At 52.0% G+C, this 25632-nt stretch overlaps 1 protein-coding gene across 2 annotated transcripts; it reads right to left on the bottom strand.

The window, feature by feature from the left end:
- Nucleotides 1–2452: 2452 nt before the first annotated feature.
- Nucleotides 2453–23835, bottom strand: PDGFB (platelet derived growth factor subunit B). Of its 2 annotated transcripts, XM_053978933.1 has the most exons (8): nt 23795–23835; nt 17906–18797; nt 11045–11141; nt 7752–7835; nt 7083–7288; nt 5228–5369; nt 4654–4823; nt 2453–3444 (listed from the first exon to the last, which is right to left on the bottom strand). In XM_053978933.1, the coding sequence occupies exons 2-7, from the start codon at nt 18059–18061 to the stop codon at nt 4687–4689; spliced, it is 822 nt and encodes a 273-aa protein (XP_053834908.1). In that variant the 5' UTR covers nt 18062–18797; nt 23795–23835; the 3' UTR covers nt 2453–3444; nt 4654–4686. The 2 variants fall into 2 exon arrangements, with proteins under 2 accessions (XP_053834908.1, XP_053834907.1); XM_053978932.1 differs by lacking the exon at nt 23795–23835 and having other exon boundaries at nt 17906–18873.
- Between the last annotated feature and the right edge of the window lie 1797 nt (nt 23836–25632).

Genomic DNA, 25632 nt, shown 5'->3' with positions numbered 1-25632 from the left:
TACCTGTTGCAGCCTTGAAAAGTGGCACGGGTCCCTCCTTCCTGTGCTCCATGCTGAGCTGTGCTGAATGTTGCTGTGGCGAGCAAGCAGCACCTCAGCAAGTCCCTGCACAAGCCCCTGGACAAGTGGCTGCTGCACGGGGGTGCCAGGCACTGGCCAGGGGATGGCTCCAGGTGCCAGGGCTTGCAGCCTTTCAGCACTAGTTCATTCCAAGCTGTTAAAAGCACAGGCTGCACTTGCAAATGGGGCTGCCTGGGGACCTCCATGGACAGGCAGTGTACTGGACCCTGGGACACTGAGTCCTTCCTCCCACTCCCCAGTCCAGGATGATGCTCCCATGTTTCCTTTGCCTTGTACCCCTCTTTGCACCCTTTTTTCCTCAAAGTCCCTGCTGACAGGCCTTCAAGCCCAAAGCAGTCTTGTGCCAAAAATCTTTCTTTTCCCTGAATTATCCCCTGAAAATCAAAGTGGGGATTGTGATTTTGCCTGTGTTACATTCTTTGGGGCAGATAGAGCTCACTGTTACTCCCTCCCTTTGGAGGATCTGAGAAAACAGGTCATCACCCCAAAACAAACCATGTCCAGCAAGGTGCACACCTGTGAGCATCAAGCTTGTCATTTAAGGACATCCTGGATTACTCCTACACACTGATGTCCTCAGGTTCATCACTGCAGCACAAGTCTCCACTTGGGTCTGTGCTCCCCACAGCTGAGCCATGGACTAAGGATGCTGTGCATGTGCTCGGGGGATGCCGAAATTGAGGCACAGGGCAGCACCTGCCTTTGCTCCCCACAGCACGGCACCCAGATCCAGATGTGTGACACCTCCCTTGCTGGGAGGAAAGGGAAATGCAGCGGCCTTCCTGACCAAGGGAAGGACTGCTGTTGTCTAGACGATGTGACTGAGGAGGGAAGGGGCCAACTGTTTGTACAGCTTTGGGAAGTGTAAACAGCACCGACTGTCCCAAGCCCTTCAAAGCAGAGGAATCTGGAGATGGGATGAAAGCACAGGGAAATTCTGGCCGGGTGTCCTAGCTGAGCAGCTAAGGAGAAGGAGACTTCTTCGAGAGAAAAATCCCAGCACCTGAGTCATTTCAAACCAGCCCAAGTGAGGACGGAGGAGCACAGCATGGCTGGCCTTGGGCAGGGCTGTGCATGGGCTCTCAGGATTTTCCCAGCTTTGGTTGCTTCTCTCTGCAATCTCAGAACAAGTGTCCTGAAAAGGAAACTGGAGGCCCTGAAAATCCTGCTGTGCCCTGCAGTGAGCTAGTTTGACCTCTGCTTTTCATTCAGCTCACAAAAGAAAGAGAAAATGCTGTTCAAGAGGTGATTCCTTTTTTTTTTTACAACTTTAAATACAGTACTGAGTATAAATTAATCTTACATTTTAAAAAAAGCAAAAAAATTAAAATAAAACAAAACCTCACCATATTTACAAACCAAAAGAAACAGATTTTGGAACAGGGTAAGAAAGTGTCTTAAGACTTGAGGGCTTGGGGCTGGAGGGAGGGAGCAACGTGCTGCCTTGGCAGTGGTATGAGAAGTGCTCTGGGCTTGCAGGAGGTGAGGCCTGGCTCCCTCCACAACTTGTAACAGCTCCCAGGCTGTGGCTTTGGCTACTTTCCCCATCTCCCTACAGAGCTTTACCCCACAACAGGGGTGTACGTACAAGGGGAGAAGCGCCATGTGATTGCTCTGGGCAGGCATTTTCTTCATGTATGCAGCACCCAGAACAGCACAATCCAAGACCCTGACTCCAAGGTGATGCTGGGAATTCCCATCATGTGTAACAGTTCTGCTAATGGTTACTGACTATTACCTGTGCAAAACCAGCCCTTGCCCACACAGTCCTCCTCCCTCCTCGAAGACAGGCAGTGGCCCAGGAGGGACTCTGCAACTGACCCTCCAGTTGTTCTCTGAGTCCTCCTCATTTAGAAGAGCTCATTTTTGTCTCAGACAGCTGCTGCCAACTGTGAAGACCACCCTCATTTCTTTCTCTATACCTACACAGAGCTATCCACATCGTGGATCAACTTTCAAACTAAGTGGGTTAGGAACATTGGCAGGGAAAGATTAGTGGAGGCATAGTATGCAGGACATCCAAGAAGGGGTTAAAAACCTCATGGGAATGACATGATTCTGCTTTCAAGACCACAGAGCAGGCAAGGACAGCTCACTGAGATTAAGTCATGCTTCTAAGTTTGGCTGTCCTTGGTCTTGTTGTGGTGCCACCTCACCTCCTGCAAGGAAGTTGTGCTGAGGAGGGGGGGTTGGTATAGAGTGAGAGAAAAGGGCAACAAGAAAGAGAGAGATCAGATGATGCCTCTGCCTGCCCCGTCCCCGGCCTCGCAGGCACATTGCAGTATCAGTGTGCTTTTCTGCCAGCCCAGCGAAGCCGATGCATGCACGTGCCTCTGAGCTTCCTGCCACTGGGGAATGAAATCCATTTAAGAACATATATATATTTTTTTTTATATATGTATGTATAAATACACATACACACGCACACACATGCACACGTATATATATATATATATACACACACACACATATACACACGCACACATCCCGAGTGAATTTAAAAAATAATTTGAGTCCGAGCCTGGAAAGTTGAATTCTCCACCAGCATGTGCAAAGATGGCTCTCCTTGGCAGGGGCCGGGGGCGTGGAGACGATTCTGCCACCTTGTGCTCCTTCCCCACGATCCAAACACCTTCCAGTCAGCACCAGGAGCAGGGGAAAGAGGGAGTGGGGGAATGCATTTGGCTTCTTTGTTTTGTTTCTTTGCTTCTTTGTTCTGTTCCCCGAGATGTTGTATACCTTAGTGGTTTTGGTTTTTCTTTTTAAAAATAAAATATACACACGCACATTAAAAATATATATCTGTCCGGGTAGGCCGGTAAAAGTCCTTAGTGCATTTTCCATCATTGGTCTCCGCTCGCAATCTGAGATTTGCCTGTTGCCAAAAGGTAGGTCCAATGCAAGAGCAGATCTCAGCTGGGCCCTTCCAGCCTTACCAGAAGCATGAGAGAAAGGGAGAATATTCCCCTTCTGGCCTCTGTCCATCTGTTTTTCTCCTTCTCTCAGAAGAAATTGGACCCGCTTTCCTTTTCACATTTTCCATCCTGTCCTTCGTAGCAGGGAAGGAATTGTCCTGTTCTCATTGCAAGTTGTGGCTGTTGGCATTCACGGTTTTATTTGTACTTTGTTCTTTTCTCATATATTATATATATGTAGGTCATCCTTGTCCTTTTTTGTGTGTGTGTGTAAAACTTCAAAATTGTACTAATAAATGAAAGGGAGGCTTTGGTGGGAGAAGGTCCACTGATGGAAAGGGAAGCACCAATTGCCGTCTAAATCAGACGTCGAGGCAGATGGACAGAGAGGAAAAGTTATCATTCCAAGGACCCCATGGGGGCTATACAGCAAATATATTAAATAAACCTGGAAGTGAAACAAAATCAGACACAGCATTAGAACACGTAACCTTTTCCCCCCTGCAATTACCCTCCTATCCCCTTTTTTCCTCTTGTGCCAAAGAGCCAGATTAGAAGCCTGGGAGAACTTTTGACCTCCTCAATTTTTTTTTTTCCCCTGAACAGCTTGAGCCAGAGCTGAGATTTGCATGGGTTTGCATAATTTCTACCCTGGGAACTTTAGGCTGGCCAGGAGAATCCTGGGATAATCAGAGCCCTTGTAGTGCTAAGCGTGGGAATCCCAGTCTCAAGACACTGCTCGGTGCCCCTTGTCCCCAGCTCCTGAAATGCCACACATGGAAGCCTGCTGTCCCCTCTCCTGGGGTGAGGGGAAGTGAATGTGAAGTGGTGGCCTGGTCTTATTCAAGTGGCTGTAGCAGAGCTGGAACTGCTGAGCTGTGGGCCAGGGCTCTCCCTGTTAAGCAGTGTCACAATTCAGCTCCCACCAATCTGCACCCTGACACTCTTTCTCTCTTTTCTGCACTTCTTCTTCTCATGGGGAACCAAGGCTTAGCCTCCTTTAGCTTGTACCAGTGAAATTCTTCTGATGATGAGGGAATTACTCCTGTTTACACAAGTCATGGAGAGAAGAATCAGAGCCTGGCCTGACAAAGTCCAGATCTCTTGCCAGAGATTCCAGTTCTCCTTTCCCCTAGTATGACCTTTCTCATGCACATAGGTTTCCCTATAGGAGAGTGATGAACCAGAAGTGTTGCTGCTTTTCAGTCTTTCTGCCAACTCAAGTAAAGAAATAAAATGAAAAGGGATCCCTAGAGCAACATTAATTCTCTGTTTTCAATGGAGAACCAATAGAGAAACTAGAACAGTAGTTGCTCCACAGAAGAGATGAATTATCTGGACCCCGAGGGGATTTAGGTGTAGTGAGAAGTCAGGCTTGTTCTCTGCCTGAAAGGGAGGCAGAGAAAGGAGAGGGCAGGGCCTGAGAGCAAGGATGGCTGCAGCATGATCATTCCAACTTTGTGAAGTTGCAAAGAGCCTTAATTCCATAAATAGAATGCACATGCTGGCACCCAACCTAGTTCTTCCTCCTCCTTCAACCCAGGTTTTATCTTGCAGCAGCCTCACACTGAACGAGTGGCCAGTGGTGTGGGAAGGGGCCCAGATGCCATGTCCCAGGAGGACATCTCTCCCAAATGGAAAAGCAGCTCACTGTTACCTGCCTTGTGCTCTCTCTCCCCTGCCAGCACTTCTATGCTATGAGGATTTCTTTCAGCACTTTCTTATCGTTGACATGCTTGTACTTCTTATGTTTCCTCTTCTGTGTCGGCGGCCGGCGTACTCGCCGCCTCTGTGAGACAGCGGCTGTGGTGAATGCCGGGGACAAGCCTGCCAAAACAGAGGGGAGAGTGTCTGTACAGCCAGGGGCAGACGGCTTCTGTTGAAATATCCTTCTCCACACACTGTCAACAAAGAGCTCTGCAACAGCAGGGCCACAAGGCCTCTTTCTATTCTTCTGTTCCTTGTCCTCTGTTCTCCACAATCTCTGCCTTCTCCCTTTTCCCACCATGCCCTTCCCCTCACCTCTCACCTTCCCCTCCTTCTTTTCTCTCAGTTTCAGCACCTTCCTGGCAGGAATACATCCTGGGAAAGGTCCCTAAGCTGCTATAAACCAGCGAAGGCCCTTGGGATTGACTGGAGCTAAGCAGATTGAAACCATGGGACGTCTCTTTTCTCTCTCCCCAGCCCTCTTTTCACACCTCCCTTCATTCTACTAATGCCAAGATCCTTACGCCTCTGTTCACGTGGCCCTGGACGGATGTTCCTGGGGGGTGGTCGGAACACGGCTTCACACCGACACTGCACATGGTCCTCCAAAGGCACAACGACTTTTGTGAATTTTGGCTTCCTCTGGACAAATTCGATCTTGTTCACCTATTTGCAAGAGGAAGGCAAGAAAAAGATTAGTACAGCCATGGCTCCCACTCTGTAAAATTAGTCAGTGTCAGTGCACTTTAACCTGCCTTTTTTCCTAAAGGGTCAGAAGGCAGCTTACAGAGCTTACAGAGCCAAGCTCAGACTCAGGGGTGGTGTGTATGGGAGACAATTCTGAACATGGGAGATAATTCTGAACAAAGCAGCAGAGCAGACCCAGACCAGGCAAGTTTCATGTCTCTGGTTGGTTCACCCGATCCTAACTATTGCCAGAGCTTAAGCAGTATGACTGGTTGATCAGAGACAGAAACATGGAACATGCAGGACATGCCAGCCTGTTTCTGACAGATGCTATGGCAGAGACCTGGGGCAACCAGGATAATTCCCACAGGAACCTACAGGAAGGGCAACAGGAGAAGAACTCAGGTCTGAAGCAAGCTATCGCAGCCTCACCAACTCTGCTGAGGCCTGTCTGAATTTGTCTCAAGCTCTTTAATAACTCATAGGGATGAAGACCTTGGCTCTTCATAGGAAAGGCGGCGCTCTGGAAATTCCCCCGGACTCTCCACCAGTGCTGACTCAGAGGGAAGACTCATTGCTCCACATCCCACCACAGGGCACAAGATTTCTAGGGAGTCCTCCCACTCCATCAGCAGCCAGGCCTGACCCCACTCAGCTTATCTAACAACTCTGTGGTCCCTGAAGTGCTCCACAAGCTATAAATACTCACTCTGCTGTGCTGGGATGGAATTCCTCTAAACCCACTGCCCCCAGCAGCATCCCTCACCCAGCGCCAAAGCAGCCAGGCTGTTTATCTTTCCTTGAAAGCCCACTCCACACGCTTCAGACCACACGCTGCCTGCTAGACAAACACTTCCAGCCAAACAATAGAGAGACCTCTGTCCTCAAAGAAACCATTTCCAGGTCACTTTTTCAGGCTGGCTTTTGACCTCTCACTTGTTTTTTTCCAGAAAAACAACTCCTGCTCCCCCCCATTTTTTCCTCATTCAGCCTGGCTTTTCTGAGAAAGGAATTTCCTGATGAAAAGGGCTGTGTGTGAATACAATCTCTCCCAGCCAACCTCTGCTGCCTGCCTGGGGGAGTCTCTTATGGCTCAGGCAGAGGATTAGTATGGGATGAATATTATTTTTAAACAAGCTGTCTAGGAGGAAGCTGTGAGGAGATCACTGGTAGCTGTGAGGGGAGGATCAGAGCAAGAGGTTAGCTGTCAGGTGTCTGCTGGCTGATGGAGCAGGTCAGAAGGAAACTGTGGGCTGAGAAAGAGAAGCTGTTCCAGAGCACATCTTGGAAAGAAGCTGCAGCAGCAGTGGGGGGATGGAGACTGACACTGCAAACCCTCTTCTTTTTGCATCAAAACCAGTTCTCGCAATGAAAGCACCTTGTTTCTTCTGCTCTAACACAGCAGACGAGGCCGCCTCGAGCCACAGGAAGGGCCGTGGTGTGGAGCTGCAGATGGGGACAGTGCCCTGTAGCTCTGCCTGGTGACGGTCCCCAGCTGCTGGACAGCACCAGCCCTTCCAGCAACTGGCATGGAGGTCACCCACGCCAGCGGCTGCAGCACTGCATGGCCAGCACAGCGGGGACAGATGGCTGCATGAGCCCAGCACCTGAGACCCGCCCGTGCTTGGCTTTGGGGCACGAGGACGGCAGTGGGCGGCAGGAGGAGGGAGCAGCGGAGGGCGCGTCCCTCACCTGGACGTGCCGGACACGGATCTGCGTGGGGCGGCACTGCACGTTGCGGTTGTTGCAACACCCGGAGCAGCGCTGCACCTCCACGCAGGGCGGCCACACCACGAAGTTGGCGTTTGTGCTGTCCACCATGTTGCGGGAGATTTCGAAGACCACTTCCCGTGTCTTGCACTCCGCCAGGACAGCTGTCTCTGCTGCTGCCAGAGCATCTACAGAGGGCCAAGAGAGAAACGGGATGAAATGAGCTTTGCAGCTGTCACCAACACGCCACAGCCACCTCTGCTGCAAGTGAAAGACCCCACAAGGCTCTCACATGCACAAGCACACACAAATATTCTTTCTCTTTCTCTCACTCCTCCGGCTCTCTCCCTATACAGAGCCATGTGGAGGAAGCCCCAGTACAGTGATGTTTCTCACTGCAGCCCAGTGAGAAGTGCAAACGAGCACTGTTTGGCTTGTTAAGGCAGAGCAGTCCACAGAAGTCCAGACTCCCTCTCCTGCCCTCCCAGGGTGAAGCACCCAGCTCCCACTCCAGGCCCAGACCCTCATTTTTATGCCTCCACACATTTAGGTGCACTATAACCTCTACCCCTACATCTGTATCTCAGACACATATCTGGACCACCCACAGCTGCTCCCCAACAATCTCAAGGTGCAAGACCCCCAGCTCACCTAGGCTTCGTCGCTCTCGAGACAGGGCCACAAGGTTTTGATCAGGCTGAGATGCATTCAGGTTCAGGCTCGAGCTGTCCCGCTCTGCAAAGGGGAAGACATGACCTAATGACCTAATAGCACCAGGTAGAGGCAGGAGAAGACAGCAGACACTTGTGCTCAGATCACCAGGCAAAGTGCAGGGACATGGGATAAGCCACGGACCCAGGACCTCATACTAGGTGTAAATCCATAAGCAAGGTCATAGCTGTTCTGGGACATGGACACTCTTTGCTCAGACTAGGCAGCTCAGAGCAACAAGCCTATCATGAAAGAGGGGACCCAGTCAGGTCTTGGAGAGGAAAACTCCAGCTCAAGAAAGATAAGGCTCATGTCAGGTGTCAGAGAGGAGTTGTCTTTCTGGTGTCAGAGGGATTCAGATTGGCCAGCTGAGACCAGGTTAACACCAAGGAGGATCAAAGACCAGATGGAACAAGCAGAACACTTGGTATTTAACACTCAGGTGCCTTGCTGGGATGGCTTGGGTCTGGGAGAGTTGGGAGGTGAGAGGGCTGGTGAAGGGGAGGATGGGTGGTAGGTAGGGTGCTTGCTTTCTTTCTCCTAGCTCACCTCAGCTGCTCTAGGTTAGAGAATTTTTAAGACAGAAGAACAGAAAAATAAAGTTAAAATTACTTTTCCTCTAGACTGCTCCAAGGTAAGAGGCAGGATCTGGAGGTGGTTCAGTCAGCGATGGGAGAGGAAGACCGATAGCATTCAGGCCAGCCCTGAGCCGTTCCCTCCCACCCCACTGCTTTTTCCCATAGGAAGTGCTGAATAGAGAAGTGCCCATAATCCCCATGGAGCACTCGAACACGCAGCCCCTCCTGAGCTCGGGACAATGGCTGCGCTCGAAGATAGCTCCCACCCAGCCACAGCTCTTTCCTTCTCTAACCTGCTTTAGCAGCTGAAGGAAACTGAATGGACGTCAGCATCAAGGGAGCAATTTTCTTAAAGGGAATTAGGGGCCAGTGGAAGATCTCTGTTTATCAGATGTGTGGTGGAGCAGACTTCCCTTACCTATCATGTCCCATTCCTCTTCCTCAGCCCTGCCCTAGTGCATAAAGGGCCTTCTCATAAAGGGAAGCAGGGACTTTTCTCCCTGCTCAGGTCTCAAGCAGTTGCTGATGGATTTGGGGTGGGTGCACAGAGGCTGCATTCAGAAGGCAGGAATCATGTGCCTGTCAATGAGCAGTCAGCATCTACGTGTGAGGTGGACAGACAGACACCCTTTAAAGTGGCTGGAAAGGTGTGATCAATTCTAGGCACCATTTGTCTCACCCTCAGGCAAAGTCCCAAAATGAGAACTGGTGGATCACACTTTAGAAGGGCCTGTAGTTCTCTTTGGGCTAGAGAAGGTGTCTGGATGACTGGTTTACATGGGCAGCCACTGCTTTGTGGGCAACCACAGTTAAGGAGATGACTCCCACTCTACACACTTCTGTTGCTGGGTCTGCAGTAGTGCCCAAGGTCAGGAGAGGACTATCTCAGCCCATCTGCCTCCTGGAGCTGCCTCATTCTGGCTCCTTGTGCTGTCAGTGGAGGGAGTCAGCTGTGACACACACAGGGTGCACAGACAGCACAGGGAATAGCTCCAGCCACTTTGGGATTATCTTGCTCACACACTAATTTGCTAATTCCTCACAGGGCAAGCGAATGCCAATGCTCCTCAGTCAGTACCTGGGAACAGATGAAAGCCACGGGGTGAAACAAAGAAACAGCTTCACAGCATCACTTTTCCCTTCCCTGACCAGCCTTCCCTATCTGGGACCTGAAGTGAAACCAGTGACCCAAAGCTCTGCAACCTTCTCTCATACCCCTGGGCTTCTGGAGCCAACCAGATAAACCCATTTTATTTCCTAATCATGAGGCCACGATAAAGATGTATCTGTTCTTTAGACACTGGGCCACGACAGATTGGATGCATCTTCTCAGCTGCTCCTTGCCCACCCCTCCACCCTGTGGCATTTCATCAAATGAAGGTGGGGGCTGCCTTTGGTGCACAAGTTGAGTTGATGAGAGGAGAGAAATGGGGGCAAAAAAATACCAACAACTGTTGACTCAAAACAAATCTGTTGAGAATCATGTCCCTCCCTCCTCTAGGTTGTCCTTCTACACCCTGGATCAGTACTGAAGACATCTGGGGTAGGGGGGGACCAGCCTGGGACAATCCAGCAAGGCTAATTTTGGAAGTTGCCCCATTGTGTGGCTCGTGGACAAGGAGGAGGGAACTGGTGAGGGCAGGGAGTGGCCCTGGCAGTGGTGGGGAGCCTCCTTGCCTCTTTCTAAGACAAACAATAGCTGAACGCAGCTGGTGCCCTCCCCCTCGCTTTCCCCCCCTGCCCCTCCAGGGCCGTTTTGAAAGGCAGCGGGAATGCTTTTGAGACTGCGCCAGTGGTTGGACTGGCATAGGAAACAAAAGCAGGAAATTCTGTTCCCCCGTAGATAGTGTCTCGGCAAGGATTACAAAGCTCAAAACAGACAAAACACGAGAGAGAAGTCGAGCTGGGGGGGCTGGGGGACGACGGGCGGGAGCAGGGTTAGAATAGAAAGGAATTTGCTCTGAAGAGACCGTTTATAAATAAATTCCTGGGCCAGCCCAGCCGCCGTGGCGCGTGCTCCAGTTCCCACACGTGCCGACCCCTCCACGCTTTGCCGCTCCTGCTGCTCATTGCAGCCAGCCCTGGCCAAGTGACCCCAAGGCCCTGCAGCCCCCGGAGCTCTTATCTACGGGCAGGAGGTGAAGCGACGCTACCCTGACTTAGCCCCTGCCCCGTAGCTCACCCACGGACACGTGCTCTGCTGCTCTCATCCTAAGGGCCTCTGAGAGCCCGCAGCCTTTTGTGGATGCCAAACCTGGAAACCCACACAGCTCTTTCCTCCTCTGTCACCGTATTTCCACCTCCCATTTTGCAGCCTCCTAAACTGATCTTGTCCAGTTCAAGCCCTGCTGACTGAGCATCTCCCAGGGTGAAGAATGGGGATCTCAGTTCCTTGCACTCACCTTGCCCATATCCTACCATTTCTGGAAGCCAGTGTCCAGACAGGAGATCTAAAAAAGCATCTAGCTGCCTCTAACTCCCATAAGTTTCAGGGGGACTAAGTCTGTAAACAGCCAGGTCTTGGCTCCTGAGTGGTTCCTATATTTATAATGAAGTCTGTTGATAGTGTGCCCGCTGAAGAACAGAATATCCCCTCCCAGCCCCCCCAAAGACTAAATTAAAAATAGAGGAGTGTTTGGCGGAGAGGAGATTTACCTACGGAGTCTGTCCGCAGGGCACGCTGGAGGTCACTGATGGAGCGCACTGAGCTGCCACCCAAAATCTCATAAATGTCTTCGGGTATGGGGTCCCCCTGCCAGACAACAAAAAAAGAAAAGAAAGGGAGAAACAAGCATTAGAGAGATGATCTGCAAATACTGGCTATGTCACAGAGCAGGAGCAGGGAATCAAGCATGGGGGAGACATGACAGAACCAGCAAAACGCAAAGACGTGCATTGTCCTGTGTTGGCTTTGAAACCTTGAGGGCTTTATTCCTCATGAAGACCTGAACCTGAAACCTAAACAAAAGCAAGAGAGACCCTCTTGCAGCCTCTCACAAAGCTGTCAGGAGACTAAAAAAGAAAAAAAATACCCAGGCTGTGCAGCAGAGCCCTGGACACTATGCAAGCAGCCAGCAAAGCTTCCTTCTCTGGTGGTGTATGACTTCTCCAGGTGGCTTCTCATTCCTGCTGCCTGCAGTAAAGGCGTTTTAACAGACTTCCCTTACACTATCAGATAAAACCTTCCTAATATTTCCCTCCGTTATGAAACTCCTTCACGGGCTTTGTCAGTTATCGTGTGTATGTGCGTGTGCGAGCGCGTGTGTTTTCAAACCACAGAGGCCCAATAATATACATCATTTGCATACTCTTTTTTAAGTAAAAAAAAAGGCAGGGGGTGGAGATGAAGATTGACCTTCACGGCTGAGGCTGCCCCAGCATGAGCCCGTGGTGAAATGACAAAAGCTGCAGGGAGGTGATGGGCTGAGGAGCTGATTTGGAGGAAGAAATATATGGGAGTTTGGATGTCACTGCACACCAGCATGAAAAAACCTTAAGTAAGAGCAGGTTTAGCAACATCAGACAATGGGCCAAATACAGAGTTTGTGCAGGCAGGTGCAGTGCCCTGAGTCTCTTGGGAATTTTACTCTGGCACTAGGCTAGAGCAGGCCCCAGTGACAGCGCTTAATAAGAGTACAAAGGAGTGGTGTGGGAAAGCAAGTGCTGATTAAAACATACTTCCGAAAGACTAGAAAAAGAGAAAGAGGAAAGTACTGGCCAAAGTGTTTGCTTAGCTCCCAGCTCTCTTCATTCAGGGCTACTCAAGCGGAAAAGCTGCTCTTTCAGCCGGGTGCTGGACGATGTCTGAGGCGCAGCCCTCCGCATGTCCCTGTAACTGAGAGGAGAGCTTGGCTTGTGTGCCTGTGAAATGCAGGGATTTTCGTGTGGGTTTTTATGGACAGTTGGTGGCATGTGTGTGGTCCTCCTACTGTACAGCTATTCCCTCCCTGCCTGCGTTCAGTGCAGAACATTTTCCTTCCATTCGCATCAGAGAAAAGCCACCAGGCAGGTGGCTAAGTGTTGGCTTTAAACCTTGAGAGCTTTGGCCCAAACCTGCAGCCACTTTTGGATGGCTGCTTGAGCCTGGCACTCTCTCACACATGCCTGTCCTTGGCCACCCACTGTTTGCTTCCATAGTAGGACAACAGGAGTGCTCCCTCCTCAGCCCTGCCAGACCACCCTCTAATACTATAACTTTAATTGGGATGCAGTGATGTGAAGGTTGTTGCAGCCCAAGGAGGCTCAGAAACCTCCTGAAGAGAGCTGCAGAGCAGACAACATCAGTGTCCTAAACCTCCACAGCCAGATCCACCAGACAGCTTCAGTCAGACCGAGCTTTCCTGCCCCGCTCCATCCCTGTCACTGCCACATCTCACCACAGATCTGACTGTCTGCCTGCAGCAAAAAGCAGATATTACATCCCCAAGCATTACTTCCTCAGTCTCTGAGGGAGGGGGAAGCAGCATCAGTGATGAATGCACAGCAAGAGAGAGACTTGTATAATTCAGGGATCACTGAATAGCTGTGAAATGAAGATGCCTTCTGACATCTCCTGCTGTGTGAAGAAGAGAGGGACCAACAGCCCAGTGCTGGAGAGGCTCTGCAGCACTTCCCTGCCTTGTGCCATACACATTTACTGGAAGAGGGATCATTTGCAATTCCCAGTACTTGCAGTCAGAGCTCAGTGCTGGGTGGTGAAATTGCAGGCTTTCAATGTTTGCACCTGTCAGCCAAATGCGTTTGTGTATAAATGCTGCTCTGCATGGATGCCTCTGGACCTTCCTGACACTTAATACATGTAGGAAATGGAACTTTATTTTAAACTCTTGCACTTGCTGGGGGGAGAGCGTGGGCAGGTGTTACGAGCCTCAGACTCGGTGACTTTGGAAGCGAGCTGGGAGGTGTCACCTTGCTAACTGAGCAGGAGGAACAGATAGGAATCAGGGATTGAAAATGCAGGCCCTCAGGAGCTGTACTTCTGGTGACTGCCTGCAGCAATAAGCTCCACTCCCTGCTCACGGCAGCAGTTTTAGATGCCAGTTTTTTCTTGTTACAGATACTACCAGCATGGCTATGGTGTAACACCAGCCCACATGGCTCACAATCCTGTTCTCCTCCCCCATTTTTGTAAGGCAGCTCTGCCAGTGACAACTGCAAGCCTGTGAAGCTCCTTACTTTACCCTTGTAAACCAAGGCCAAGACTGACCTAAGAGCTGCAACAAACCTGAGCTGCATGCCTTGTCCTTGCTCCCTCTGGGGTCTCTCACTGGGATCAGCCATGCCTCTGGCCCCTGCCCCAGCCCTGTGCCCTGTGTCTGAGATGGAGTGCTGCACACATCCAGACTCAGGGCACTTGTGGGATGAGACACAGGGAAGCAGAGGTCCATCAATCACCTCCACCTAATCCCATGAGGTCAGAAGGTAGAGGAGCATTGAGAGAGGTGGGATCCCCAAGAGACCAGCCCAAGCAGCTGGTGCTTTTCCTGCTCAGCAGCTCCTCTGGAATTATTTGTCTAACACAGGTTAACAATCTCCTTTTTTAACTGTGCGGCAGATCAAAGAAGACTTTTGTCTCAATGGACTCTTGGCTGGCTGTCAAGTGCCCCAAGGCCTGGCCTCATATTCCTGCAAGGCCCTGAATTCTTAGAAGAAAGTTTGTTCTTCCCTCCCTCCTTCTGCTCCCCAGTTCCTGACTCTGACTCTCCCCTGAGTTGCAAGGGCACCCCCCAATCTGCCAACTCCTTGGCAGGACATTCACTTCCCTTTCTTGTGCTGGTTGCTGGTGCTTGAAGAGCCATGGCACATCTGACAGAAAGCAGCAGAGCAGCTGCTGCCTGCACTGTGGCTGTTGCACTGGAGCCTCTCAGCACATCAGCTTTGCTCCCCTCCTCCCAGATGTCCAGCAGCACTGTTTGGCCACTGTATATAAATGCAGGTGCAGCAGCTCCCCTGTTCCCACTCCCCACACATGCACTTTCCCAAAATCTGCCTCCTCCTTAGCAACACCTCCTCTTGCTCTGGAGTTTTTTCCCAACTTATGCTTTTGAGCACCAGGGATGATGAAAGGTCCCCTTGTCATCAGAAGCTGCCAAGCTGGTGCAGGGAATACAAAGTGCTGTGGTGTGCACCCTCTGGCAAGAGTTTCACAGTCTTGTCTGAAGGTGTGTCTCTTGGTAGGTACAGAGGAGGAGCAGGGAGCAAAGATTGTGCAACCAGCAGGGAAGGCAGACCCTCAGGGCTCAAAGAAATCAGACAAGGATACTCCTGAGGTGAGGACTCCTCCAGTTGCTTTTTCCAAGCCGGTGCTGCTGCACATAGAAGAACAGAATGGTGTCAGCAGCACCAGTTTGTGAAGGGCAGGGAAGCACCCACCTATTCACCCCTCTGCCCAGGAGAGGAGAACTTTCTGAGCACCTCCACACCGACCATGGCAAGGGATCTTGGCAGCAGGGTCTTGAGTGATCAGCCAGGCAAAACCCACAAACAAACAGCATTTTTTAATTCCCTCTGAAGCTGATGTGTGGACCCTGAGGGGAGACTCCACCGCATTCCCTGGCAGAGGGCAAGACCAGCAGCACCTGCCACCAGCACTCCCCTGGCACAAGGCTTCCACCCTTCCAGCACCACTCCTGGCTACAGAGGGACCCTGACCAATGCCTGCCAGAGTACTATGCAGCAGGTACAACCCTCTTCACATGAACCCCTTCCACTTGGAATTGTGGTTTATGTTTCCCCCTCCTTAAAATAATTAAACAATGTTTGATCTAGTCCGTGTTCCTAAAATATAGCCAGACCCACCCACCCTTTTTCCATTTCAAGGGGGACTCCACTGCTCCTCCACACTCACCCCACATCTCCCCTGCGAGGGCTGGAGGCATTTCCACCCCCGGGGCTGGTTGTGTACCAGCAGCACTGGAAACAGCACAGGAGCCCTGTCATTCCCTCCTGCTGCTGCACATCAGCTGACAGTGAGAGGGAGGCAGGGACGACTCGCCTGGCTCCTTCCACAAGCTCACCCCAGACGTGTCATCCATCCCAGCTTCCACTGCTTTGTCCTTGTCACTGCCTCGTGCTAGGAAGACTAGGGAAGAACGCTGGAGCCTTGCAGCAGGAAGATGCAGTGGGGAGCTGGATCGAGGCTATAAGCAAGCGCCCAGCCGCACCCCATTCCTTGGGAATTCCAGAAAGCGCTGCCAGTGGGGCTTCACCCCGGCACAACCACGGCTGGCTCAGCCCATCTCTGTAAATGTTGCAAGGCAACTATTACAGCCCGTGGGGCAAATGCAAATAGATTTAGCATCCTCGCTTCCCAACTGGCAAATACCTTCCCGCTGAGGCTTGTACTCCCTCCGGCTGGAAGAGCTCCAGGGCCCTCCAGCTCCAGATGGGTGTGATCAAAGAGGGAGAGGGACTCAGGAGACTCCATATCTTTGCTCAGGGCCTCTGCTGATCTGGGTAGCTACTGCTCCTCATGCACTTTCTCCGGCACGGCTGGGGAGGAGCTGCAAGCCCTATTCAGAGGATGACTCTGGTTCAGCAGACTGGTGGGAGCTGTGCTGTGTGTGCCTGCTGCAGAGGGTGCAACACACCGCCCTCAAAGTAACTGTGAGCACTGGCTGCAGGCTGAAGCATCTACCCAAGCAGAAACGTTCTTGGTTCTCCTGTCATACAGTGACAAATATCACAATTCCTCCCATGAAACCTCGGGCCAGAATTACCAAACTCTAACTCTACTAGGCTGTCACAGAGCTGTGCAGTATTTCAATCTGATTATGGCAACTGAGTAACAGCTCTTTGGGATCAGACACTTCCACCTTCACCCTTCCCCAGTGCCAACCCTAGCTGATGCTTCATGCTGCATGGGAGAAAGAGATCTGAGCCATCCACAAAGGAAATACCATCCTCTGACCAAAACAAGCATGACCACTGGGTAGCCCACAGCTCTAACTGCTTCCTTTTGTGGCTTGGGCAAGGGCAAATGGGCCCACAGCGAGCTGACGTGATGCTTTGCACCCAGCCTCTTCTTTGCCATCTCACAAGGGGTGCACCCACTTACTCAGCTCAAAACTGAGGAAGGAAAAGAGAAAAATTATGCAAAGAAGGGAGGGTTTTGGTGGAAGGATATTTCCTGCCCCTGACAATCAAGCTGCAGATCCAACCCACAGTTTTGCCATCTTAGGTAGAGCTGAAGTGGGAACCCAGCACTGTGTGGGAATGTCAGGGGCTTTCTGATCCCCTCAATCTGCATACAATCAGATGATGAAATGTGACAGCAGAGGTCAAAGGATTTGGGGGTTTGGGGCTCCTTTTCCTCAACCAGGGCTGGGGATGAGGCATCAATTTCCACATAGGGAAACCGAAGTGGGTTGGGGTGTTTGTTCAAATCCACCACCTGGCCCTTACCCTCTGCTCGGCTTCTTCCTGAGCAGCCCATTCAGGACTGCAGGGTACGATGCTTGCGTGACCGTGGAAGCCCAGCAGACAGTCACCTCCTGCCCCTTCCCCCGGCTGGGCACACACTTTGCTGAATGACCATGCCACTCGGTGTCGGTGCTGTGTCTCTACTCACACGGTCCCTTTCCTCCCCCCTTTCCAAAGCCCCACGCCCTTGTTCCACTGCCCCCCTGGGCAATGCCAGGGTGGATTTCACACTGTGCGTTATTCCAGAGGTGTCAAGAGTCCCGGTCCCTGCTGCATCCGCACCGCCGTGATGCCAAAATCACGGGGTGGGGGTGAGAGGTTCGAAGGAGCCAGCACCCGCCCCGGGGTGACAGCCCTGGGCGAGGCAGGGCAGGAAGCTGCAGCTTCCCCGGGGCTCGCCAGCAGCATCCCTGCTCCCACATTAACCGGGGCCGCTTCAGCCTGGTCTCCCCTGGCCCTGGCAGCTGTGGGCAGAAACGGGGGTGGGTGTATTCCCAGGGGAGCCCCCCTCGGCGGGCCCGTCCCGACGGGAGCGCCCGCTCCAGAGGGGTGTTCACTCTGGAGGGGTGCCCGCTCCAGAGGGGTGCCCGCTTCAGAGGAGTGTTCACTCCAGAGGGGTGTTCACTCCAGAGGGGTGCCCGTTCCAGAGGGGTGCCCGCTCCAGAGGGGTGCCCGCTTCAGAGGAGTGTTCACTCCAGATGGGTGCCCGCTTCAGAGGGGCGTTCACTCCAGAGGGGTGTTCACTCCAGAGGGGTGCCCGTTCCAGAGGGGTGTTCACTCCAGAGGGGTGCCCGCTTCAGAGGGGCGTTCACTCCAGAGGGGTGTTCACTCCAGAGGGGTGTCCGCTCCAGCGGGCGCTGCCCTCCGGGAGGGGGGCAGCTGTCGCTGCCCGCCATTAGCGCGGCCGGGCCCCGCCGCAGCTCTTCCCGCGGAGCGGGGCCGGGACCGCGCCCCCGCCGCTCCGCGCCGCTCCCCGGCCCCCCCCGGGCTGCGCCCGCCGCACCTGCGGGCCGGAGCCGCCGCCGCCGCCGGCTCTCCCCCAGCGCGGGGCTGGCAGCTCGGCAGCACCGCCCGCTGCCCGCGGCGGAAACTCACCTCCATGCGGGCCAGGGGCAGCGAGAGGATGAACGCGAACACCACGCCGAAATTCATCCCGACTCCAGGCCCCGCCGGCTGCGGGCACATGGACGGCGAGCCCCGGGAGGGAAGCGCTTCCCGCAGACAGCCCCGCGGCCGCCCGGCCTCAGGCATCGAGGGCGCTGCGCGTTCCCATGTCCCCTGCGAGCCGGGAGGAGGTGGGAGAGTCGCAGTAACCCTTGGAAGAGGACGTGGAGGTGGTGGTGGTGGTGGTGGTGGTGAGAGGAGACCGAAGTAATTCTCGGTGATTTGTCTGCCTCTGCGCTATCTCATAAGCCCGGTGGGAAAAAAATGCAGTCCCTCGGAATTATACACATCCGGAGTCCGGGTCCCCCTTGCCGCAAGGGATGCTTCAGTGGTGCCTTTGGCTAGGTGGTCCACATGCTATTCTTCCTCTTGGTTTTCTTCCCTTTAAAAAAAAAATGTGTATCTGTAAAAGCTTTTACATGCAGGTAACAATGTCTCAATGTTCTTAGAAGAAGGTGCACAGAATAGTAACTAAAAGGAAAAAAAAAAAAAACTTTTCCAAAGTTTGGTGTGAAATCCAAATAATGAAATCTTCTTCCTTAAGTTGTCCTCTTCTTAAAATGCTCCTTTCCTTCCTTTTTGCCACTTGCTTTTTAGAGAAAAGTTGCCAGTGTACACTGAATTTTTTCCCTTTACATTAGATTCTGGCTCGGGTGCCTTCTCGTTCCAAGTGTTGGCACTTTGCTTGGACGGGAGGTTTGCTTTGGGCTTGGAGACAGGTGAGAGCAAATGTTTTTGCTCTGGGTTGTGAGTGTGTGTTTGTGTGCGTGCGCTGAGCCTTGACAAGCCTCAAAGTGGAGCCACTGATGCTGCCTCCCACAATCTGTTGCAACAAGAAAGGAAAAACAAAAAAAAAATGCAGAAAAGGTAAAATTGCAGGAGACGTGAGTGAGCTGACGGATCTTTATTTTCTGCGAGCTGTAAGAGAGACTAAGCTGGCACTCGGGGCTGCTCCTTTTATGAAGGAGAGGAGATGGGTGGAGCATAACTTGCCATCCTCCTCTTGGCTGGGTATCAAGGAACAAATCTAGTGAGGGAGTAGCAGTTCATTGCTGACAAAATAAAAAGTGTGTTAATTTAAATGATAAATTAATTAAAAATGACTAATGCTGCAGCAACCTGTATAATGTGGCTTTAATATCGCGTGAGGAATAGGGACAGAAATTCCTGCCTCCTCGGCAAGAGATAAGAAGAGAGGAGTTCCCGGCACGGTAGTTTGTTATTTTTTTTGGCCCCAGGTTCTTGCTGTTTCAGTCTGGAGCACATTTCTCTCAGATCCACTCGCTGCCTTCCCTGCCCTGCTACACCACTAGCTCCAGGGAGAGAGATGACTTTAATATCTTACATCTCTTTGTGTGCAGGGGAAAAAAAGAAGCCAGAGAAATTTACACCTTGCTATAAGACAATCTGGTGTTGCTCGTGGCACCCGGAGGTATTTTGCTGCATGATTATCTCCACAATGTAATAAACATCTGAAGGGAAATTAAGCCAGCAGATATTTGCTGTGGGGGGAGAGGGATGGGAAGGGGAAGGCTGCTAACAGGTGAGTTCAAGAAAGAGTCATATCCTATTGAAAAAACACCCTCTCACGTACATACGAGTGATCTCCCGGCGCCGACTCGCACACTCACAAAGCACACTCCAGGCACGACCAGGAGGGATCTCTGCACCATCTTTGTGCAGGCTCGTATCCACCGATACATTCCTGCACCGTCATGCACCGCAGGCGCTCGGCAGGCGTTCGCTCTGAATCCCAAGCATCTCCCCTGCTTTTCCTATGCTACGCACACGCTTCTGTTCGAGCTGCTCGCATGCACAGCTACGTGCAAATTTTGTCTCATTCACACATCCCTGGGCATCCATGTGTTCTCCTTCACTCTCCCCCTCTCTCTTCCCTTCTCACATACATACACCCACTGGCATACCAGTGGCCTCATCTCACAGCATCACACATGCTCCCTTACACTGTCTGGGTGCCTGTAAGTCTCCTGCAGCCAACCCTCTCTAGAACACATGGTCTCGCACCAGCACGCCCATTTGCACCATCCAAAGTGTCCGAGTGCAGGAGGAGCAGCCACTGGAACTGAGTGAGCAGCAGGCAGCCCCCCAAATGCTCCTCTGCAGCAAGCACCTGACAGCACATCCCAGCTTGGCTAGCTATGCCCCTGAACCTGACTTTGGTCTCATGGATATGGGTGTTGGTCAGGAAGCACAAGGACATGAGGAATACTGGGGGTCCTCCATATAGCTAGCTTAAAATAGCCTGGGTCCTCTGGGGCAGCATGTCAAGGTGCTCTTGGGTCACAAGGGATCACCTTCATTCACCATAACCCAGAAGAAGAGTGGGCAGACTTCTCTACATTTGGGGAGCTGGTCAGAGCCATGTCAGCTCCAAAGCCCAGGCCATCTGAGGTGCATGAGTGCAGGGATAAGGAAGGTCCTGGGAGTCCCTCAAACCAAGTCTCAAGTGGCTCGGTTCCAATATTGGAGCTCAAGGGGGAGGAAGTAGAAATGCAAGGCATACCTTTGCTCATTTCTACCGCCAGAGACCTTAACAAGACTTTATCTTAGATGCTCCAGCCGTGATAGCCCTGTCCCACCCCAAATTCCTCAGGACGCTCTTAGAATTCCCCTCATTCTCCATCCTGGCCCGCCAGCAGCGTACCAGCCATTTAAAGTGATGATAATGGAGCTGCAACCCTGATGTCCACCTGGGTGCTGAAACACTTTTTGAAATCTGTAGAGGGCTTCAAAAAATGAGTTTTAAAAGGGCCTCGGTCCTTTTCACCTCTTTCCAGATGGCACCAGCCAAAGAAACGCTGTAGCCTTGGGCTCCTTAGCAGTCAGCAGGGGAAAAGGTGAGGATTTGAGAAGTCCTTCTATCTCTGTAGAGAGCTCTGGGGACAGCTGGGTCCTGAATTTCCATAACTTTATTACATATTTAAGGTTCCCAAGGGGTCGGTGGAGGCCCAGGTGCCTTTTGAGGATCTCTGCCCTCAAATAAGCTGGCGTGGCTCCACCACCTTCACGCCACCTGTGTGGGGAGTCCCCCACGCTATAGTGGCTTCCTGGCCAGGACAGAACAGCCTGCATGTGGGAGGGCTGATCAAATTCCTCAGCAGGGAGAGATATTGCTGCCAGAGAGGAGAAGGTCTCAGCAGAAAGCTAGCAGGGACTGCTGCAAATTTCTTGCTTAGTAGCAACAAGAGCTGCTGCAGGGCCTGATTTTGGGGGGGATATGGGTGGTGTGGTTTTTTTTTTGTTTTTTTTTTTTTTGTTTTTTTTTTTTTTAATATCCGGCTCTATTACATGCTAGATGGGATAGAAATAGAGTTATTTATTTTCATGTGGATGATGCTGGGCAGTTTTTAGAAGCTCGACATCAGAAACAAAAAGCTAATCCCTGTTGAACCTCCAGACAGCAAGGAAGAGGATGTTTGGAATTTGACTAATCATCTACCTATGACCCTGCCTGGAAATAGAGCAAAGTGATACTCAAGCTGCTCAGGCTTCAGTGGTTTTTCTGTTTTTAAGACAGGGATAGATTTTTCTCTAGTGATGTCTTTAGACTGGCTGGGTCAGTCTCACTGGCACTGAGTTTGATAGGAGTGCATGCACCTAAAACTGCTGTGCCTTGGGCCTGATGGGGGCTCCTTTGACTCTCTTACTTCTGTGAAATTAGTTTGACATCTGTCCCATAAACCCCTAAAACTAATGGGGATAACTGGATCTCCCTCTCACCTGGCCTGTGGGGTAGGCATGCAGGCCTGCAGGGCTACTGGTGTCCCAGATGTCACAGGATAAGAGTATGAAACCACCATGGCATATATTGGGAAGGTATTTTGAGGGAAGCATCTGGACCATAAAAATGTCCCTCCCATTAGAGCATCATGACTTGACAAGATCTGGTTGCAACTGTGCTAGCTGGCAATGGCCCCACAGAGAAACCACAACAAAACAAGATTTCCTAAGAGCTTGCACCAGGGTTTCTTATTAAAACACTTTCACCACCACTACAGTTCTCAAACCTGCAAACAGCTGAACTCATCTCCCTGGTTATTCTCTTATCACTAGGAAGGAGAGCAGCACGTGTCTGAGGACAATAGGCAGTTCCTTGCTGCAAGGCTGCTGTCCCCTCATCTTGTGTTGATGGAAAAAATGATCGTACTAGCCACCATCCACAGCAGCATGAACTGAGGGGTGATCTATTTTTTTAAATTTATTGCATTTTTTTTTTCAGAGGGGATAGGTAGAGAATTATGAAACAACAGGAAGAAAAACAGGGCTTACAATGGAAAGCAAGACTCAGTCTGAACAGCTGAGGTGTCTCAGCCTCTCCATGATGAATCCTATTTTGAAAACAATCAATGGAAAGAAATTAGGAGGTGTTGACAGCCAACGTGTAGTCAGCCCGCCCACTCAAGGTATCTAACTTAGGTGCTGCTGCTGCTCCGGTCTCTAAGTTCAGGAGAAGGATGAGCAATCCCTGCGCCTACGCCGTGGGGCTGCCGCAGCCGTCAATGGAGGGGAGACGCCGCGGCACCGAAACGAGGCACCTGGAGTAAGTTTTACACCTCGTTTACACCCGGAGATCCGTTCTGTGGGCGAGTTGGTTTTACACCACAGCCCCCGATTGAATGGGGTTTATCCCGACTACCGCAGGTGATAAGGACAGGGTTACTGTGCGTAGCTCACGCTGTGTTTTACAGCATTTGCCCCAGAGGTGCTGACATGCGAGCTGCCCCGACTTCCTAAGGACTGAGTTCGGTTTAATGGAGGAAGAAGGAGGAAAGAAGAGAGACCAAAGGAAGGAGACAGAGACAGTCAAGGAGCTCGGTGTTTGTATTTGGGGCTGGAGAAAGGCAGAGCCTCAGGGTACCCAGGGCTTGCATAATTTGCCTTCCTGCCCCTGGCACTGGCAGGGAAAATGCTTTCCAAGGATGAGCAAAACCCTGACAGAGCCAGCGGCTCCAGGGGAAAGGGAAGGTGTCACCTGGGGAGCAGGCATTTGATGGGACCTGCCAGGCTTTCCCTGGGAACCACCCCCTCTGCCTATCTCTCTTCGTCAGAGGGATTCCCCCAGCCCCTCACCACCTCTTTCATCTCACCCATTCCTGGAAGGAACCTGGCAGAGAGGAGAGGATGGGGAAGGGGGACGAGCATGCAGACACATGCAGAGCCCAGCCCTGACAACGGCAGAGAGGGAGAGGGCTCCTGTTGGCTGTGCCTTCCTGCCCCGTGCTTTGAGATGAAGGAGAAGGCAAAGGCATTTCACATCTCTGCGGATGTGCAGCTCAAGCAGGATTCAAAGAGAAAAGGCAAGGCTGGGGGGCACCGATTTCCCAGCACTTTCCCGTGTGCACACACGTTCCTGCATCAAGTGGGGAGGAGGGGATGCAGCCTTCTCTGATCATACTGCCATATATTTCTCCCCCACCCCAACCCCCAAGTTTAGGGTAGAAGGGAACAATTTCCTTACACTGGCAACCATCCATTATGTCTATGGATCTGCTCCCCACCCCATTCCCCCTCTCTTTCCTGTTTTGATGAAAGGAAAAAATGTTCTGCTTTCCTTCTTTATTTTTCCAGACTGGTGAATAGCACTCGAAAGGAATTTCTCTCCCTCCCCCCTTCCCCTCTCCCAGTATAATAAATATATATGTATGTGTGTGTGAACACACCACACATCGCAGGTCATCTGTTGTTTTTCAAAAGGCATATACTATTTTTGTTTCCAAATTGATTAGGTGGGCACGGTCCCCCTTTCCACTGACACCACCCCAAACACTGCTTCCCCTGCCCTCGCCCTCTGCCACTCACCATGTCCCCATCCTTTGCCCCCGGGTCTGCATCGAGCGGTGGTGGCGGTGGCAGCAGCGAGAAGGAAGCTTTGCTGAGCTGAAGTAAAAATAGCCCCAGCAGTTACTCAGCTCAGAACGTAACATGACTCATGTGAAACGAAGATGAGGGTCGAAAACCAAAAGCAAGCGGCTCTCCCCCCCCCCGGCCCCCGCCACCTGCTGTTGCTGCTCACGTCACAGAGCAAAACCCACTCAAAGTGCTCCTCGCTGGGGGTCAGGGCATCAGCCAAGATGGAAAGCCCCGCTTGTGCTACCTGCAAGAACCGGTCCTCTTGCCTGCACCCCTCTGGTGGTACTGACACCAGCAGCAGGCGGATTTGGTGATGCTGCAGCCGACTTTCAGCTCATTTAACCTCCTTTAAGCTGCAGGCCCTGAGCAGAACTGACATCCCACTGACACAGTGGGACCGAACACTCCGCAGCGGCACCCTTGTACCAGCAGCACAACAGCACAAATGCAGCCAGGCACCCCAGCTGGCTGTGCCTGCCCTGGCCTGAGCCTGGAGAGACCAGCAAGGTCATGTCCACCCATAGCCCACCCTGCACCCCACCCCTGTCACTGGGCAGGGTGCCCCCCATGCCATGTGGGGGACAGCTTGTTCCCTGGGGCGGGTGGGAGAGCGGCACGCCTGACCTGGCAGGAGGCAGGCCGCTGCTATCTTCTGGCCTGTGTAATAAAGGAGGGAGTTTAAAAATAGACTTTGAGCTGCAATGCCGGAAAGGCAGTGAGACGTATAGAGCGGGTGTGTGTTTATCCTACACGCCCTGTGCCTGACGCCCTGCTGCCACGGGGACCTGCCCCAAAGCAGAGCCACAGCTCAGCGCTCACGGCTGCCCGCCTGGCCTGTGAGTGCGGGGCTGAGGGGAGCCCTGAGCTCTGCCTCACAGGTGCCAGAACTGCTCAGAGGTGCCCACCCACCACCCCATCCCAAAGCCATTTGGAACTGTGGGACACGCACCTCTCCCCCATGCCAGACCCACATGATGTGTGGCTCCTCCACCCCTATATATCCAGACAAAGTGGCATCTCTCAGGACAAAGCCTTTCAATAGATCCCCTGCCCTCTGCCCTCTCCTGAACAATGAGAAATCAAGGAATATTGTCCGAACTGAATAAAAAGATCTAAATTTAGAGTGTCTGATGTGTTCTTGGTTTCCTGCCATAACTCCCCTCCTCCCCGTCCTCCCTCTTCATTGCTTGCTTAGCCTTATGCACAGAAAGGTTTCTGATGGGGTGAGATCACCACCAAGACCCTGTCTCCCCAGTGATGAGACAGAGGGGAATTCCAAGTTTGACTCTAGTCTCTGTTTTTGTAAGACAGGGAGGAGGGGAGCACACTCGTTTTTTCCTCACCACCTTAGATGTGCAGAAAAGGGAGGGAAACCTAAGATGAGGAGAGAGGAATCTCTCTCCCACTTCAGCCTCCTCATGTTATGGCCCTGACCTGCCCCAAGCACTGTCCATATGTTTCCATCTGCTTATGGCATCCTCTCCTACTGCTCTGCCATGGTAAGTCCTCAGAGCAGCGCTGCCCCTGTGCTGTTCCAGCCTAGAAGCTCAAGCCTGTAGGACCCCCACTGCCCTCCCATTTTCTCCAAGAGGGCCTGGCTAGAAGCAAGAAGCTCAGAAAGAACAAATAAAAGCATAAAAAAGCCTGACACAACCCCCAAAAATGCCCAGAGGGGAGGGAGAGGAGGGGTGTTATCCAGCAATGTGCTCCTGATGTTTAAACAAGGGACTCCCTTGGGTTCCTGCCTGATAAGTCTGGGTGTCAGGGGAATCTATTCATTTGTTTTC

The sequence above is a fragment of the Vidua macroura genome, chromosome 5, assembly GCF_024509145.1.
Source record: "Vidua macroura isolate BioBank_ID:100142 chromosome 5, ASM2450914v1, whole genome shotgun sequence".
NCBI classification, from domain to species: domain Eukaryota; kingdom Metazoa; phylum Chordata; class Aves; order Passeriformes; family Viduidae; genus Vidua; species Vidua macroura.
The sequence above is the reverse complement of the archived record's forward strand: the minus strand, read 5'-3'. Positions and strand labels throughout refer to the sequence as shown.

What these genes read in the sequence shown, in the direction of transcription:
- PDGFB (XM_053978933.1), bottom strand. Translation starts at nt 18,061, where the DNA reads ATGCCTGAGGCCGGGCGGCCGCGGGGCTGTCTGCGGGAAGCGCTTCCC. An exon ending in TCGAGAGCGACGAAGCCTAG is followed by an intron (nt 7,289 to 7,751) that starts GTGAGCTGGGGG and finishes GGCCCTCTGTAG; the next exon opens with ATGCTCTGGCAGCAGCAGAG. An exon ending in AGGGCCACGTGAACAGAGGC is followed by an intron (nt 4,824 to 5,227) that starts GTAAGGATCTTG and finishes CTGTTTTGGCAG; the next exon opens with GCTTGTCCCCGGCATTCACC.